The 19,850-nt window shown below is 38.3% G+C and overlaps 1 protein-coding gene across 1 annotated transcript; it reads left to right on the forward strand.

Moving 5' to 3' along the window:
* The first annotated feature begins 995 nt into the window (after positions 1 to 995).
* Positions 996 to 19,831, forward strand: ell2 (elongation factor for RNA polymerase II 2). Its single transcript, XM_023954665.1, has 13 exons — positions 996 to 1,036; positions 2,308 to 2,581; positions 6,261 to 6,308; positions 8,089 to 8,213; positions 8,317 to 8,480; positions 10,182 to 10,441; positions 10,867 to 10,991; positions 12,674 to 12,746; positions 12,824 to 13,466; positions 14,120 to 14,183; positions 15,697 to 15,868; positions 17,320 to 17,364; positions 17,625 to 19,831. Exons 1-13 carry the CDS (start codon positions 996 to 998, stop codon positions 17,739 to 17,741), a joined length of 2,151 nt encoding a protein of 716 aa, XP_023810433.1. The 3' UTR covers positions 17,742 to 19,831.
* The last annotated feature ends 19 nt before the right edge of the window (positions 19,832 to 19,850 follow it).

Below are 19,850 nucleotides of genomic sequence, written 5' to 3' on the forward strand. Positions count from 1 at the left end.
AAGTTGAATTTAAGGTAAAAAAAAAAAAAGTGTTAATAGCAAATTAGCTGTTTAAAAGGTTAACCATTTCATTTAGAAACAGATGCATCTTTATCTCCGCTAGGGTCCACGATTCAGTCATGAAATATTTATACTACTTTTAAAGCAAAAAATCAAAAAGGTAACAGTCAAGTTTTCCAAATTTGTCAAAATGGTCAAATGATATCTCAGCGAAGTCTGATTTAAAAAAATAATAAATGACAAAAAATAGAGACCACAATATGGTTTTATGTTCCAAAAATGGGCCTTGATAAGTTGCATTAAAATCTTGTAACCAAGCCTTTGTTTGGTGACACCAAAAGGATCCGTAGAAACAAAAAAGTCCTTAAATCAGAAAATCACAAACACCTCAAAGTCTTGAATTAACCATTTGCACAGTAGGAGTCTGTCAGACAACCCACAACACTTGTTGAATGACAAAGACAAATTGCAATTTTGATGGACCCAAAGAAAGATTTGTCTTTTTTAAAGCAAAGCAGTAATGAAGAAAAACAATTTTTGTTAGAGATATTTTTTTTGAATCAGTATCAGTTGAACTGTTGCAGTGCCTATGTATAACATCAGTTAAAGAATGTCAAGAGTTGTCAAACTCACGTTGTCTTAGTAAAAAGGAGACTTTGGATTACCAATAACAGCTTTAATGGATCTGTAAGATAAATAGATTTTACCTTATCCACTAAACCGATGCAAATCTGCAGATTGTTCATGTTTTTTGTTATAGAATTTTTACACATGCAAATTACAACTCAGCGCATTCAATGGTTATTTCTATCTTTTCTCTTTTTTAGATGAAAATTGCACATATACCTTTTTGTTATTTGCAATTGTTTTAAACATAAGACTCGAGCTAAGTGTGTATAACTAGTCAGGGGGTGGGTGTGGTGAAGAGCTATGGTAATCTGCTGGATTCACACAAGCCTTTCCCCACCCTGCCTGGGGCTATTTCACTAATCACCATGGCAAGGGGACTGACACCAGCAGATAGTCCAGCTGACACGTAAAACACTTGTGTCCAAAGTGCTGAAGTCACGTAAAACATGCAATTGTTATGAGTGACAGTTTACATGTATTTAGAAGTAGGGGTGAAACAATTTATTCACTTTGTCAGCGAATCGATTTATATTCCTACAATACAACAAGATCGATCTGTTATTAATTAAATAAACCTGTACCATAATAAAATTGTTTCAAACTGAAATGAATTGGTTTTATTCAGTATTGCAAAACACCATTTGGATTGAGGCATGGTATGTTTATTTTTTTTACTATAACGTAAAAAAATGACCAAGTGACATCACACCGGACAACACACATGTAATGAAAGCAACAACAACATAAAATGATCAAGCCATTATTACGATCCAATATGTGGAAACACTGAAATTTAGCAAGGTCAAGTGACCATACAGTGAGCTGTTCTAATAATGTTCCCTTAGGATTATTTTGATGTGCAAAAACAACAGTGGGCATAAATTTATGAAAGTAAAATTTTAATGTATTTCTCATTGATTCTTGGTGGTCTGTTCGTACACATATTTAATTTACACTTGATTATCTTGCAAGAAATACAAGGAATCTTGAAAACTTCCCCTGCACTGTTCAGTACCAGGGATTTATCTCTGAGTCATGCTGGTTGAAGTTTTGGCTAAAGATGTCCTGGATCGATTTTAGAACAGTGAATAAGATCGTTCAAAATTAACTAATATAAACTATGAATGGTAGAAGCAACCACTACTTATGATACAAATTGTTTTCAAAATGAATTATTAAACCCTTATTTAAAATTTAAGTTACTTTTAGGTAAAGGTCTCCAAAATGTATGAATAAAAATTGCTGATACATTTTTTCTACCAATTTTTAAACTGTTTGTGTTTTATGTTTAATATGTGTAGATAAAACAACATACAGGCACAATCCGCACCTAATCCATGAAAATATTTAATTGTATGTCCTTTTTTTATCCAATTAAAAAGTAACAGGTGACTTTATCATTCTATTTAGTCCAAAGGTTGGTTTGGTTTATTTAAATTATAGAAACTAGAATTTTGTAGTGCGTTTCTGCAAAGTGACACCACCAATTTAGGGCCAACAGACTGAGCAATTATTTTCCCCCCCTGTACATTGATTTCTTACTAGATTAAAGGGTCAAACCAACTGATTTCTGTCAAAACCAAAAATATGAAAGACGGCAAAATTATATATTTAAAAAAGCAAACAATTTGTTTCAAGACCTAAAGTAATTCAAATTTGATTGAAGCGTGGATAAAGTAACAACCGAACAAATACAAACCAATGGGAGAGTCAGCCCCGTGGGCAGCGATATAATCCCTCCCAGGAGTGGCGCGAGCGCAGGGAGTCCGGGCTGCTGAGTGCTGCTGCTCAGAGGAGCGATGGTGGAGGGCTGCTAAAGATGGCCGCTCTCTCCGAGGATGGGAGGTATGGATTAAATTGTGGCCAACAGAGCGCCGAGAGGGTCACCGTCTTACACGTCAAATTGACCGAAACAGCGCTGAGAGCGATAGAAAGCTACCAAAACTCTGCGGTGAGTGAAAGATGAACGAATGTCTCTAAAAAGTCTTCCTGAACTCACGGCTTGTAAGCTAAAGAAGCCAAGCTGCCACGCACGGCTAACGCTACCAAGTTAGCGAAGCTTTTGGCAGAACTAATTTATCCTTATGTTGGTTTGGTGTCATTTTCTCAAACTTACAGTAGATGAAAAATGAGCCATAGGTTATGTGTGTTCACATACTTTAGTGAACTGACAAAGTATTTAAAATGTGTAAAACGCGTTTGCTAAAATTGGTAACAAACTCAGATTAGCTTTAGCTTTGCCGAAGTGTAATCGCCTAGTACTGTTCTCGTCGACCAAGTACTTTTCCCCCCCTCTCTGTACCCAAATTTACTGTTACTTTCAAAAATAGGAACTACACGATTTCACATTTACTAACTTCATTTGAAGGCGCCCCCTATGAATTACAAGTTTAACGTTAATAGCCTTGAAAATTCACTCGAACTCTTAATTCGATGAGAAGTAACATTTATTTTCAGAGCAGGGTGGAAAAATGTAAACCTCAAGACTACTTCGAGTTACAGCCGCTTCAACCATGTCGGTGAAGACTGGTCATCTTTCCATATGGTTACACTTTTCGGCTAGTCGGTAAAGCTAAACTTACTGCTTATCACTGTCAGGAGGAGCCTGTTTTTGATAGCTGTTTTTAACCAGATAAAATGGCTACCAAAAGACTTGTTATCCAAGTTAACGGATTGGATATGAACAACTGTCAATTTTCCCCACGTATTACCAACTAAAGGCTGTTTAAAAAAATATATATATATATCTACACCTTTCTCAATATTTGCCTTAGTTTCTAGCAGAAATTCAAGAGTGTGCTAGCAGTTACTAATGTCTGTAATCTGATAACTCACATTTTCCTCTGTGTGTTCATGTGTGTTGTTCCTAGTTTAGAAGGCTCTTCCAGTTCAAGGCTAACTCTGTTAGCCGAATAGCACTACAATACTGGTACAAAAATAAATATAACTTTGTAATCTTGAATCTCCTAAGTGATGTAATCCTGTTGAGGTGAACCCAGGTGAACTTATCTGGCAAAACCTCTGCAGTCTTGAGTTGCAGATGCCTGACGCCTTGTTGGCTGACCTGAACTGTGCTAAACTGTCAGCATCTATACACTTACATAACACAGAAACTTTGCCTAATGATCCTCAAGATTGATAAATTGGCTGAGTGTGTTCTTCTGATGTATGTGAAGATTGCATCTTTTATTACACACAATCATGTCATAATGTTGTGTACTTTTATTAGCAGAAAAGGGAAATCAGAGCACACCTGCTGTACGTGTAGGTTTACCGGGCACCTGTTAATACTTGTTTAAAGCATATTTTTACCATATTATTCTGTGTGTTACTAACATTCAGCAGACTGCATTACCACCAAATTTAGTCCCTTTGTAACTGGCCCTGCCTCAGTCGTATTGGACGTGTGCAGCCTGCCATCTCTTTGCTGACTGAGCAGCCAAAACTGCCTGCTTTTTGTTTCTCTCCCTCTCAGTAATGCGTGTTCCAGCTGAACCTGTCATTGAACTATAGAAGCTGACTATCTTTGTATTTCTGTGGTAATCTGAAATGTGATCACAACTGGGTGTTCAGACTGGGGGAAGGGAGTCTGTGGCTCGGACAGCTTAGCTGTCTCAACTGTGACACAGTTATGTCTCAGAAAAGCATTAAACTTATTATATGCATAATTATTATGTGCTGTATTTAAGTGAGTATTTATGTTGCATGCCTAAAATTACACTAAAAACAGAAAATATTTGTATGTGATATTTATTCTAGAAAGTTTAGCCTTGTGGGTTTTGAGTGCTTATGGCAGGTGAAGCAGCTGCGTTGTGTGTTTGTTTGTATGTTATGGAAGCGATTCTTTAGCATAATTAAAAATAAGTCAATAACAAATGCTTTTTCATTTAAAAAAAAAGCTGCATTTTTTGACTCTAAATCAAAATAAAAAGGCAATCCATCAAATCTTCTACTTCAACACTGCTTATTTTGTCACTTAATTAAATGACAAAAGAAAATGGTGTTTTACATTTAATTTTCAAAAAGTTCTCTGGTAAATGTGTTGCAAAATTCATTTAAAAATGTCTAATTTGACCATTAAAATGGATTAACAGAAATGCTTTTTCATTTTCAAAATGTAACTGCATCAAATTACTCAAAATTAAAATTAAAAATCAATTCTTCAAAATGCTTTTTCATTTTCTACTTAAAAACCGCTTATTCTGTGTCATAATTAAAACGAAAATGCAAAGAGGGGATTGCATTTTCATTTTCACATTTACCTTGCGAATAGTGTCGCATAATTCAATTCGACTTAGCATGTCCAGAGGGGAGGCGGAGCTATGACGGCAGTGCCATCTCAGTGTGTCCGGCTGCTAAGAGATGCATGCCAGGAGCAGTGCGGCCAGGCTTGTAGCTTTGTGTTAGCGGCAGAGGAGAGGGCTTTGTAACAGCTGTGCACTCCTGATGATTGTGTACAGCTTCTCGGGACTACGTAGCAGCATCCACCTTCCGCAGTCCTCCTTCGGACGCACCGCGGTTCGTCGAAACTTTCCCCCGGGACAAGCTTTCCCTTTGGACCGGCAGCCGCCTTCGCATAGCGGAGCGCAAAGCCCCGCGATCCGAAGCTCCAGATCGCTGAAGGCGGTAATGCTGCTATGCAGATCTGAGAAACTTTAAACCATAATCTGAATGTTTCCAGTGGTGTCCAGACAAAATAAAGGCTGATTTAATTCCCACATATTTACATCCAAGATGCTCATTGCAGCATTGCCCGCACGGAGTTTTAAGTACCTCCACGGCTAATGTTTTCAGCACACATTAGCCTAATGCTAACCCGTCCTTGCAGCGAAGAAAAAAAGCACTGACCACTTGTATTTAAAAACATGAGTGAGCAGGCCCTTAATAATAACAGTAATAAAGCACATTTATAAAATAGTCTCCTGCAGCTTCCCGCTGATTTTGCTGTTCCAGGACAGCTGGAGCCACATCAACAGCTATAGCAGATTTCACCATGCTAAACGTTTGCTGGTTGGACCAAAACGAACTCAGTGGGAAGCTGCAGGAGACTATCTTCTAAATGTGCCTTATTACTGTTATGATTATTATTATAAATGTGAAATACCATATTCTTATTTCATTTAAGTGACAGAATAAGCAGTGTTGAAGTAGAAAATGAAAAAGCATTTCTGGTATTGACTTTTATTTTTTAATTATGCTACAGAATCGCTTCCATAGTATGTCAGCTTACTAAATACTGCTTGGTTCTGCTTTTAAACAAAAAAACAACAAAAAAACAAACAGACAATTGATTTAAATATTTAATCTTCCTTGTATTTAAATTTTCTCTAGATTACATCAATCATATGTGGGTGTTCAAAAGGTGTTCAACAAATGTTTCACCTCAAGTTTTATCAGCTGTGGTGGAGCATAGTGTGGCTAATTTTTGTGGATGAGTTTGTGTTTCTGCATTCATATATTTGAGTTCAGACTCATGCATTAATCTGTTTTTATGGATTTTTGGGTATTTGGGATTGATGATGTCCCTTTGTGTCACTTGTCTTTTTTGTATACCTTGCAGGTATTAACTGATATAATATTTAATCCATAATTGATTGTCTAATTGTTTTTTTTTTCTTTATGACTTTTAGAATGTACCCTCTTTGCAGCCTTCAATTCAATTCAAGGGACTCCAAGGGGTAAGTGATAATTTTTTTAGATCTGAGATCTAAGTTTTTGTTCTGGGTTTTATATTTTAGGTGGTACAAAGAGGAAAAAATGTACATATACAGCTTAGTGCAAAACAAAATGCTGAATCTAAAAGAAACATGGATTTTAACAACTGTGTTTGTGCTCCACAGTCCACAAAGATTTTTATTCCACTAAAATGAAACATTTTCAATGTCATTCAAGTAGTTTTAAGTCTGTGTGTATACTAGTGCTGGTTGCAGCACCCCCAGCCTGCCATGAAAGCCTGATCAGAGCAGTCTTTACACCACAGCTTCCTTGTTAGACCACACCTCTTCAGTGTAGACCACGCCCCCATGTGAAATGAGGGACAAAAGTCTAAAACTGATGGGAAAAAATTAACGGAAATGAAAATTTTATGTCTGACAATGTTTTTTTTTTTTTTTAAAGTTTACTTTAAAATTGTGCGTAAAACAGTTTATCATACCATACTTAAGTCAGATTCATGCACGGTACAGATTTCAATCCGATTCACCAACCTAAAAATCAATCCAGGACATATTTAGCCAAAAACTTCAACCAGTGTGGCCCAGAGATAAATACCTGGTACTGAACGGTGCAGGGGAAGTTTTCCAAATACCTTGTATTTCTTGCAAGATAATGTTTTTTTACATTAAAGAAAAATAAACCTATTGTGTCTGAATTCAGTTAGTCATTTTGAAATTAAGTTATAATGGTATAGGTCTATTTGATTAACAACTTGTGTCAGACAGATCGATCTGGCTGGATCGTAGGAATAGAAATCATTAAGTCGATTCATTGTTACGCCCGTATTAAAAATCTTTATTTGCCGGCCGTTATCAAATCAAACTTTTTTTTTATAAAAAGCGCTTCTCATGCCTTCCTTGCGCAACTCAAAGTGCTTTAAATTTAAAACAAAAACCGTACACAATATTACAATAAATACCAAACCCACCCTTCACCCTTCCCACTCCCCTCCATTAACACATAAGACCTATGACCCCACACATAATGAATACTAATAAAAGTAACTTTTAAAAGAAACTTGAGGCTTGGCTCTGCTGTGAGGAAAGAGTATTTGGGAATCCATTCACCAGGAGCCAGCTTGGCGATGGGAACATCGCCACAGAGCTCACCCAGACCAGGACAGCAACGGGGTCCACTTCACACCCGTGAGACTGCAATGTTAAACTTCAGCCGCCAAGCAAGGGCGACAACCGCTGCAACAACCACCGACCAATCAGCAAGCCCTGGTAGAAAAGATCCCCATAAGAAATACTGGGGCTTAAATCATAATAAGATGCTAAAATTAAACGCATAAGATGTATATAAAAAAAAACATAAAATTGAGAATAGGATTAATTCATAAAATTAAATACATAGCTATACATAAGCTAAAAGTGAAATTAAAAAGGTGGGTCTTGAGCCTTCGTCTCTGCCGCCCCTAGGCTCTCCAGCAGGCTGTTCCAGAGGTGAGGACTGTAATGGTAGAATGAAGCCTCACCATAAGTTTTGGTTCTCACTTTAGGAACAACTAAAAGGCCAGCACTGCAGGACCCCAGGGTCATACTTTAAGACCATTCAAACATTTGATTTTTATCCTATTTAACTGCTTTTCTCTTTCTTTTATGAATATGATACAAATGGGTAATTTCTCAGGTCTGCTCTGATCTAAATGAGGAACAAATTACTGAGGCAGAGGAATGAGACCATAAATTGATAAAAGTACAAAATGGAGAAAATGTTTAAACTGGCTCTGTTCTTTTCCAGCGCATTAAAATTCCCAGAACTGACAGCTCTTCGGGCAGTGTCAGCAATTTTGATTTCTACTTGTCTAATGTGGGCAAAGACAACCCTCAGGGAAGCTTTGAGTGCATTCATCACTATGTGTCGAGGTAATGATAATCACCGATCAGCTGAATCAACTGTTGCTGTCTTACTACATGTTGCTGGAAAGTAATCCTTGTCTGCCTCACATTTCTCTTTCTTTGTCTCTAGCTCAGGGGCCTCACACCTGGCATTGTTGGCAACCATACAGGATAAGGTCACCGTGTGTGCAACCAATGACTCCTATCAGGTGACCCGGGAACGAATGACCCAGGCTGTGGAGGACACACGTGAGCGTGGGACCAAAGTCATCAAGCCTGGTGGCCAATACAGAGGTACGGTCTTTAATATGGTCATGACATTACTTTGTCAATAAATCGTATTGACTCTGCAGGTTTTACTTGTGCCAACTGAGAAGAAAAATGAAAAGTTTAGGGTGACAGAACTTCAAATATTAGCTGTGAGCCCCTGAAAAGCTGATTGATTAAAGAAATAAAGTAAATGCAAACTTTGTAGTTATTTCTTTCCAAGAAAGGAGCAAATGGGTCACACAGACAGCCCAGATAGTTTCTGGGAACATGCCAGTTAATGCATGTCAAGATTTTTTGATTACCTAATAGTATCAGTATTTGTCAGGAACACCGGTACAAAGTTTTGCATGTTGGTCTTTAAGCTTCTCAGAGAGTGGTTCACCTTCACTCCATAGCTTTTTACCTTAACCTCATCCTGTTGGTTCCTTCTCTTCACATGGAAAATGTGCATAAACAAGTCTGTCAGGTTTGATAAGGAAGACTAGCTCTGACCATGATTGGCTGACAAATCTGAGCTTTGACCAGTTGTAGTTCATCTCTATTTCCTTGTTTTAGAATGTTTTCATCTATTGTTGAACTATATGGACGTACCAAAGCCAACGGCATTATGTGTGTCATAAGTCTATGGTTAAAAAAACATAAACCATAAATGTTTTAAAAATAAGCCATCAGACAATTTAAACCTTTCTAAAACCATTGTAGAAACCACTTTACAAATGTGGGCACTTCTGTGATGTTTTTCTTTACAGAAAAAAACCCACTTGAACACATTATCACTGTTTGATTTCCAAACTAAAGGTCATGCAAGTATTTCAGAAGAATTGCTGTGGAATTAAATGGTGGCTCTTGAGACTATACTTTGTGTTAAAGTTAAAGCAGATTTACATAGATGACTTGAACAGAAACTGGGAAACTAGAAAAGTCTCAGATTAGAAAGGGGGTTTAAAAGCTAAAGCAGCCGGTTCAAAGATGGAAATACTTTCAGACATTTGATTATTGTGTTCAGTAGTTGCATGTGATGGCTTAGATTGTATTTTTTTAAGTGTGATTGACATGTCTTTTTGACAACTTCCTTCCTTCCTGTTTCATTTTACTTTAACATCTAAACGCTGTACAAGTGAAAACTTCATCTTAGGCTGGATGCAGATCTTCAGAAAAGGAGATTTCTTCTCTATTCTATAATTGTATTATTTTTGAAGTGCTTATAATTTCATAATCTGCATCTAGCTGTTGTTTATGTGCTTCCTGTTTGATAAATACCGTGGGGCAGCTGTGGGGCAGAACATCTGTCTGTTTGGGAAATCTCAGAATTGGTTCCCTCTTTGTCTGCCTGTGTGTCAAAGTGTCCTTGAGCTGGACACTGACCCCCCCCCCCCCCCCCCCCCCCCCCCCCCCCCACACACACACACACACACATTGCTTGTGGTAGTCCAGCTAGCACCATTGTCTGCCATTGGGTCTTAATCAAGGTAGAAAAGTGATATGCTATTTACCAAAAATTAAAAAGGATTTTTTTTTTTGCACATAGTTTCCTCATAAAATATTAAATTTGAGAATTTAATACCCAAAATGATGCAATTTTTTGTTTTATTTTTTCTCCCAGTGCTGATGTGCATTTCACACTTATGTTAATAGAGTACTTACCTCTAACGTAACAGGCGTTGATGCATGAAGGTACGCTTGTGGTTAACTGCAGAGAATTGTTTACGTGATCTTTGTTTTTAGGAAAACAAGTACATACCCGCAAGCCTGCACTATCAGCCCCAGATGTAGTTCCAGAGCGCAAACGATCCACACCCATCAACCCAGCCAACACTATACGCAAGTGTCTTTCCAATAACCCCGTGTCTCAAAAGTCGCTGCGGGACCGCATCATCCACCTGCTGGCACTGAAGTCCTACAAAAAGCTTGAAGTGCTTGGACGTTTGCAGAGAGATGGCATCAATCAGAAGGACCGAAATTCCCTGGGGACCACGCTACAACAAGTATGACACGGCTCCTCAGAGCTGCTTTTTTAAATTCTAAATACTTGTAAGATAATTCTGAATAAAAAAGTAGGGTCATTGTTGCATGTTTAAAACAATTTTACATCACCATGACAACTGGAATCACTTTTAAAATAAAAGTAATTAGAATTTTCTGACCATTACTATTAGACTCTGACTCCTCTGACATTTTCTTTGTTTTAATTTACGTTCTTTTGTTTTTTTATGGTTTGGATTATGTTCCTCTACATAACGGGATTCTTTTCTGCAACAGAAAGACTTCATACAGAAACTAATCAGTAGACTTTAAACCATATTTTGCATGCACAGATGGCCGTCACAAGAAATCTGAATTCTCTGAACACGTTAAAGGTTTCACAATGCTGAAGTTGTATTCTGAAACTGCCTGTGTTTCTGCTTAACAGGTGGCAAACCTAAATCCCAAAGACAACACATACTCTTTAAAGGACTTTATATATCGTGATGTCCAGCGGGACTGGCCTGGCTACTCTGATGAGGAGAAAACCCAAGTCGATCGAATCCTGGCTCGGTACTGAAAATCCTTTATTTTGTTTGAGAATTTCTTTAATTACTTTCATGAGTAAAGTCGAGATCAGAAATAAAATTCACAGAAGATTAAACAAATGCAGTTCATAAGCTAGCAACTAAGGCATTTGTGAAAATGATCTCTAAAGATTGTCTACTTTAAAATTCTTGGCTTTATTTTAGTGATTAATACAGTCTTAAAAGTTAATACTTGATGGTCAAAGGGACATTTGGCTGTTTTCCATACAAATTATCGATGTGAAGGTTAAGCTTTTCTATGCAATCTATGTTGCACAAAAAAAGAGATATACTCGAGCAATTTCTAAAAAAAGGAGAAACGGTAAATGAAAGTGCTAAAATGTCTTTTGGGATGTGTTGCCTAGTTCCTCCCGAGTTACGGTACATCACAAATGTTATGTCTCTATTTATTATACATTTTAGTGTGGGATGTGCATTGTCCGTGATCTATTAGGAACAACATGTATCCCTATCAAAAATAACATTTACCTGAAACTCAAACTCGAACTTTATTTATTTATATAGCGCCTTTCATTTCAGTTAAAAACACAAAGCGCTAAACATAAAAGCAGATAAAATGATAATAAAAAATGAAAATTATTAAAAACTGAAAACACAGGACAATCACACACAGATGGGACCCCTCCCTCACCTGATTCCTCCCTTCACCCACCCCGTTCCCCTAGTAGAATCCTGAACACACAAAGAACTGAAAACAGTCAATTACTATGACTTGTAAACATTAGCTTTTAGGAACAAATATACATTTAAAAAATAGTTTCCGAAAATATCGGTAGATTTTTAAATATTTGACCCATATCAATAGACTCAAAATATGCGAATGTCGGCCGATACGATGCTGGCACCGATTTATCACCCAGGCATAGTTTTAGTTGTTGAGTTTATTTCATTGATCAGTTGACTAAAATGTTAATGGCGACCACACTTAAAGTAAAGCAGGAAAACATCCCTAATAAACTGCATCTTTTCAATCAGATTGTTCGAACAACCATGTTTTATCTGTTTGAATTGAACTGTATTCATCTTGCAGAGGAGTAATTCACCAGTCATTTGACTTGGTCATATAGAGGAGTTGTGCAGTCTGATGACCGTGGGAATAAATGATCAGTATGTGATCTGTGTTTCGTTCATAATTATTGTTGAGCGAGAATTGGTTAAACAAAATGGATATGGGGTGTAAAATAAAACAAAAGAGAAGCATTCCTAAACCTTGAACACAACATTAGTGTTTCAAGTTTAACTGTATTTAAAGACAGATGATGAGACGATTGCAGATAAAGCTTTAATAATTAGACCAAACTGATATGCGTTCTCCCCCTTTTAATATGAAATGTCATATTTTTTGTTGCGTAATAGCTGGGACTTTATTCCAGAAACTAAAAGAACAAATATGAAAAATGACAGAATCATTAGCCGGTCTCCTTATGGAAATATTCACTGTCTATTTAAATACAAAACAAACTCCCATCTGAGGAAGAAATGCAGGTTTGTTAAAAGAAAAAGAAAAAACAGCAGGTACCTCATGAAATAATTTGATATAGCACTAAAACATTAGCCTTCCAAACACCCTCTCATTCATACCCGTGTAAGGTTGCTTCCCGTTTCTAACCATTGTTGTCTGCTTGCTTTTCTTTTTTTCCCTTATAGAAAATTAGGGCTTCCAGTTGAGACAAGCTCATCAAGTAGTTTGCCCAAAGACTGTGTTCCTGCATCTTCCCAGGTAATAGAAGTGCGTGCAGAGCTCACAACCTCAGATGTTTACATTTCAGCCTCCAAATGTTTAATGTTTTCCTGCAGAAACGTCAGGCTGACTTCGATTTCATTGATCCCTTGGCTCCCAAAAAGCCCCGCATCTCTCATCTCACCAATCGAGGGTCAGCCGCCCCATCTTCCTCTGAGCGCCATGAAGAAGAGGGCAGCCCCAGCTCTAAACCCTCTTTACAACCCCCCAGCGCCTCTTCCGGCCCTCCATCCCATCTTCCCATCTCTTCTCACACTCTTGCACCCTCCCACCAGCAGCTCAGCCCAGCCTCCAACTCCAACTCACCAAGCACCCCAGAGGGCTGCGGCACCCAGGACCTTCCCACAGACCAGAGCTCCAGTTATCGAGAGCCTTCACCGAGCCCTTTCTCCTCCAGTGATGCGCTTCAGGACCGCTACCAGAACCTAGTCCCTAGACCAGCCTCCCCCAGCCCTCCTCCTTGTACCTCTCTCACAGTTACATCCACTGTCATCACCAGCCCTCCATTGTCCAACAACTCAAGTAAGTTCAAAAAGAAATCCAAAAAGCACAAAGACAAGGACCGAGAGAAGGAGAGGAAAAAACGAACTGAGAGAGCCAGTGTTAGTCCTCCGGTTGTAGAGCCCATGGAGGAGAGCTGCAGAGCCAGAAAGAAACGCAGCTCCGAGGAAGTGGAGGGCAAAGTTCACAAAGACCAAGGTTTGTCATTCTGCATCAGTTTGCAAACTCCTGTGCTGAAACTTGTCTCTATAAATTCAACTCAAAATAATGCATTTGGTATTTTTTGAGAGGATTTGTTAGAGAATCCGATTTCAAAGCCTTTATGCTCTGGTCAGACGAAATGCATCATTTTATTGCAACAGGATTAAATTCAACTTCATAACAGGACTTCAACACAAGTCCTGTAGAAATACTGAGGTTCAGTTGAGATTTAAAAAAAGAACTCCCGTTCTCCTGCAGTCTGCTGAACAAACTTTAACGTTACACATTAGAAGCTTTTGTTTAACAAACAGTATATCATTAAACATAAATGGTTTATTTCTGAATCTCATACTTATTAATGTACTTATAATGGTGATTTCTGTGAGTAGCTATCATTTCCTGTGGATCATTAGTATTTGCATGGATGCGTTTGGAGATGAACTGAGTTTTTGGAGCAGCATTTACTCTTGACTGACTGAATCATTGTCAGTGAGCATCTTTATCCTTTTCAGATTAACATTATTTCATCTAAGGTCACAAAAGTGAACAGTTACACGTTTTTGAATCATATTTTGAGCTTTTTATGGATGTTTATTAGTTGGCGTTACATTTGCTGCATTTACAGTCCATTGTTTATTTTTCCTTACCAGACAAAGAGAAGCCAGTCCAATCCACTGAACTGTCACCACAAACAGATACTCCGGACTATGCATTGTGAGTATTTAGTTGTGTGTTTCTTCTCCCAGCACTCAAACAAATTCATATCTCCATCTCTATTCTCAATGATTGTCTTTAAATGTTCAAACTCAGTTTTATGTGATGAACACTTTTGTTGATGTGTCAACTAAACATTATTTTATCCAGCAAACATATTTGCCTGCTCAGTGACCTTGTGGTAGAGTGTCCGCCCTAAGACTGGAATATTGTAAGTTCAAATCCATGACAGCCAAACCAAAGACTAAAAATGGGACCCCATGCCTCCCTGCTTGACACTCAGCATTAAGGGGTTGGATTGGGGGGTTAAACCACCAAATGGTTCCCAAGCACGGCAGGAAATAGTCAAATGCAGAGAACACATTTCACACACCTAGGTGCGTGACAACAAATCGGACTTTAGCTTTAGACCTATTTGAAATTATGGATTCAGTCACTGTATTATTGAACATCATTATGATTGTCACTGTAGTATTCAGTCCCTTTTTAATTATAATTGTTATTTTTAGCCTAAATGAATAATAAAAACAGTCTTTTCTAGGAAACGATTCCTGCAGGGCGGCAGTGGTTCAATGGAAATTCACCTGAGCTGCAGGACTGTTGGTGTGGAGCTAACCTGCCCCCACTTCCCGTCTCCCGTCTGTTTACACTCTCTCCTGCTAGCTTACAGCACCAAGCTAACATTAATAGTGAATCTGAAATGGCGAGCAATACTTGAGCTATGCAGATGTACAGTTTTGAGCCAAATGAGAAGAAAAATAAAGACGTACATGTATCTATTGGCTACAAGTGGATGCAGCAGAGGGGGGGAATTGTGGCTCGCCGACAGTAGCATCTACATCACTGATACAAGCTTTTTCCATTGACATGTTCTCATCTGCCCCTGATTCACAACACTTTGAATTGAAAAAAAAACTCAAATATAATTTGAAGCTTAATTTCTTATATACATGTACTCTATCATCAAAATGCCACAAGAACATGTCGTTTTCCTCAGTGGGTTTTAATGACAATTTGATCGTCCTCCAGCCTCATATTTTGATCTCTGTTCATTTTAGTTTTTGTTTTTTGCTTTGTGTTGATCTATCCCAGTGTTTTTAAACCACATTTGTGCACAAACCTCCCCATCAGACCTGTGCAGATACCACTGCCTGATCTTATGTGCGCAGATGATCGCAGTGCTCATGTTCCATCAAAGGCCATGATACGGATTTTATTGAGCATTTTTGGTTATTTTTATTTGCCTTTGTTGCATTTTGCTTATCTCGTACATTGAGGATGAACAGATTGACAATTTTGGGCCCAGAACTCATTTTCTCATCAAAGCACTGCTGGACTTTAATTACACAAAGACAGTTGTGTAGCTTTAACATCACTGGCTGTAATTACAGGAAACGTGTTTTCTATGTAAAACCAGAAATCTATGAGTGGAAATGACAAGCTTCTGGAAAAGCTTTCCTAAAATAAAACAAGTTTGTGAAAAAACACTCATCTCTGTTCTTTGTGTTTGCAGGAAATACACACCTCTGGTTTCCCTCGACCAGCGGCAAAACTACAAAGATGACTTCAACGCAGAGTATGACGAGTACCGCCAGCTGCACGCTCGTGTGGAGAGCATCACCCGCCGCTTCACCCAGCTGGGGGCGCAGTGTCGGAAGCTGACGCCCGGCTCCAAAGAATACCAGGTCAGAGTAATGCCATAAGCCTCAAGCTGTTCTATTTAGTCTTTGGTGGCTTTTTACCTAAACTGAGCAGCGATGTTTGGCTTTATTGAACCATGTAGACCAGGAGTCTGAAACTATCAACACTTAAAACATCTAGTTTGTTAAAACCAAAACCCACCAGATCCGGAAAGTCCCACTTCACCTTTTAGATGGCTGTTAATTCATGCATTTATAAAATGCAGCTTTCAAATATTTAGATATTAATTCACAAAATGTAATATTTCTCTATATACTACAATTCATTGTGCTATTTTTCCTTGGAGAGTAGCACAAACGAGTTTTTTCAATATAAAAAGCACCTCGTTTCAAATAAGCTCCGCCTCCTGCCGCCAATTTTGCATGAATAAAAACTGCACAAAAACCGGATTCAAACATGGACTTTTCTATTGACTTTTAGTGCTTCTTCATCCTTTTTCTCTATTGCTACCATTTATGAACATAATAATAATAATAATAATAACTTTTATTTATAATGCATTTTCATTATATGAAACCTCAAAGTGCTACAAGATATTAATAAAAACTCAATTAAAAGGAAAATGTGCACATTTTAATACAAAACTAACTTAAAACTGTGGGGGGGGGGACCTGAAGGAGGAAGCTGTCTGATGAACGGAGGGTACGGGTGTGTTTTTGGGGATTAAGGAGTTCCTGGAGGTATGGTGGTGCCTGACCGGCCATGCGTTTATAGGTGGTGATGAGAAGTTTGTATTCAATCCGGGATGAAACAGGAAGCCAGTGCAGCGATTTCAGACATAAGATTTTACCATCATGTTGATCAGTTATCTGACATGTTAAAAATCTAAACATAAATGCTTGATTAACTAAAACAATTTAACCAAAACCCATAATGTATTTAAATTATTAGCATTTTTCATTTAAGCCAAAGAGCAGCAATGGGGAGATAAGAGCTGCATGTGGCTCCAGAGCATCAGAGTGCAGACCCCTGATTTAGGCAGTGGATCCACGAACATCTTTGTTTTCCTCGTCTGACCTGCCGTCTGGCTTAATCTGTACGGCTGCATGGCTCTGATATTGCTCGCCATTTTTGCTGCACTGGTAATGTTGAGTTGGGGTTGAGTAAGCAAGCAGGAGAGAGCGTAAACAGATGAATGATGCGAAGGGAGTGGGTTTACTTCGTGCCAGCAGTCCTGCCCACAACTCGGAGGTAAATTTATTAATGAACTACTGCCACTCTGCAGAAATTATGACCTTGAAAACGACACCAAAGCAGCATCATCGCAATGAAAAGACAACTGGGAACACTTTTGGAAAAGGATCAAAAGTTGTTCTGAGCGGGACTTGAAGTTGTTTTTGTGTGCAAATGAAAAGTTCTGACCAAAGTCCAGCATTTATTTCTGTGATATTTTTGTGCTATAATGGAGAGTAACTAACTTTTGTTCCTATTGCAGAAAGTCCATGAAGAAGTCTTGAAGGAGTACAAAAAGATGAAACAAGTGAGTATTTAGCGACATTACATGTATCTTTTGTTAGCATTTTCTTTCCTCTTAAATTTGACTCATCTGTTAACTTGTCACCCACACATAATGAAACAAATCATCAAAACTTTTTTCATGACTAACATTCTCATGACTGTAACTCCTCGTGTTCATGTCTCTTAGGTTTTGTCTCAGACCCATCACTAACAAAGTTCATTAAGTGATGCTCGTCAGATCCCAGTGTTGAGTCTGACTTGTTGGATTTGGTGTCTCCACAGCACAACCCCAGCTACCAGGACGAGAAGCAGCGTTGCGAGTATCTGCACAACAAACTGGCCCACATAAAGCGCTTGATAGCTGACTTTGACCAACGCAGAGCCCAGTCCTGGTGCTGAACACAGCACAGGGCTTCTTCTCATCAGTATTGTGAACAGTGTCCACCCAGCTCACTTTTATTTATTAACATTTCTTTTTTTTTCCTGCCTCTGCAACATGCTCCTGTTCTTTTTGAGCTTTGACTCCACATGCCTTTTTTTTTTTCTTTTTTCCTATTTTGATTGTTTCCTCCAATGTAGAGTTCTGATTTCAACTTTTCCTGGCACCCTTTGCTTTCTCCGTGTATGGTTAAATCAGCTTCAGTGGAAAGCCACTGGAGGGCTGCATGAGAAACCAGGTGTGTGGGGAAATTTCAACTCCAACTTTTGAAGGACACTCTTTTAGGAAATAAAGTATTTTTGAGCAACAGAGAAAATATTAACTTGTATTTAAGTAAAATTAAAAAAGAAAAGAAAAAAAAAGACGGAGATCTATTTATTTTGGGACTCATGGTAAGCAAGAGTCAGCAGATCTATTTAATTCTTCTTAATCCACCCCCAAAAAAATTGCCACAAGCCTTATGTATTTTGACTTAGTGAAGCAATTTTGCACAGGACATTGAAGGATCATCTCATTTGCTTTGTTTTTTCCTCTCTTGAAGCAAAACTGTACTAGAAGACTTTATTGAATTGAGCCGGACAGAAGAGGAAGGAAATGAAGCACTAAGAAGAAATCACTTGAGCTCATTGAGAATCAACACTGTGTGCATGTATTGTTAAAAGAAAACGGAAAAAAAACAAACGGTGATTTAGGTTTTTCAAGGAGTAGGAACCTCATGTTGTCACTCATGGGGGAGGAAGGGGTTGTTACTCCTTTGCACCAAACATTGTGTTCTGAAAATGGTGCCTTACAACGTTTACATTCAGAAACGTGCTGGTGAGCCACAGACCTATGCAAAGGAACTCCAGCTGCCTGGAAAGCGTGCGACTGTGTGGACACCATGTGGGTATAGAAAAGATGGGAGGGTGTGTAATTGTGAGTCTGAGTATGTTTGAGTTCTCCTGAGTGAGTAAATAAACATGGAATCAGGAGAAAATGTTATTAGATGCATTAAAAACTAAAAAAAAAAAAAAAGAGCTGCTTTGTTTAACCAGCCAGCAGTTGGGATCAACCGAGCTGGAGTGAGTATCTGATCCTAGTGGAAGATGTGAAGATTCCTTAATTTTGCAGAGCTGTTCCTCTTTAGACATGAAAGGGACTTCACCCGTTTCATGAGCAGCAAACTCTTTCTGTTCTTCAAAGAAGCCACTTTGTCATCCATCTGTACTGTGGTGTTTTTAAAGGCAATGCTCCTGTTTTCCTTTCACACAGCGGTGAAAGATCCAAGTAGCTTGTTTTCCCCTCTCATTTAGTGCAGATTTACTTTTCATGGATGGATGACTTCTGATCTGTTCTTCATTTCAACAAGGGAATTTTTTGTTTTGTTTACAGACTTGTGTTAGAATGTTTTGCCAAAAATTAAATGCCTTTCTGGTACAGCTTGTATGGAGTAAGATTTCTGATCGGAGAGCGAAAAACAACACGAAAGTTGAAATGCTCACGTCCACCGAGGAATCCCACAATCCTCCTGTAAATGCGACCAGAAACGAGGGCAGCGCTGTTCTTAGGTCAGCCCCCGTCTGGAGGAGGACTCTGTCCTGAACCGTGCTTTCGGTTTCCCTCAAAGATTTCACATTTTGGTTTTGTTTTTCTTCTGAAATATTGGTATTCTGTCCAATTGTCAGTCTCTGCAGTAGACCGGCTGTTAAAATCAGCAAGTATAATTTCAGCTAAACTTATTTAGTTTTTAGTATTTTTGACTAAATCCGCCCCCGTTTATTAAGGGTGTTGGATAAATGCTTTTCAGTGGGAAAACCCAGATTTATGAAAGGTCATCCCGGAAAAACAATCCTGTTCTGATCTGATCAAACAAGTGTTAAGTTTGCTGATAAATGAATCATTTTGGGGGTAAAAACGTTTATGGGCTTTAAATCGGGCCTGAAGCAGGAAGTTTAAAATGCCTCAGCAGTGTTTGGAAACAGGAAATTAAGTACAATTAAATGAAATGTCATTTTGCCCACCTGCAAATGTAAAAGAAAAACATTTCAATAAACTTAGTTTCACCTGGAAATCATCTGTTTTGTGGGTTA

The sequence above is a fragment of the Oryzias latipes genome, chromosome 5, assembly GCF_002234675.1.
Source record: "Oryzias latipes chromosome 5, ASM223467v1".
Taxonomy (NCBI): domain Eukaryota; kingdom Metazoa; phylum Chordata; class Actinopteri; order Beloniformes; family Adrianichthyidae; genus Oryzias; species Oryzias latipes.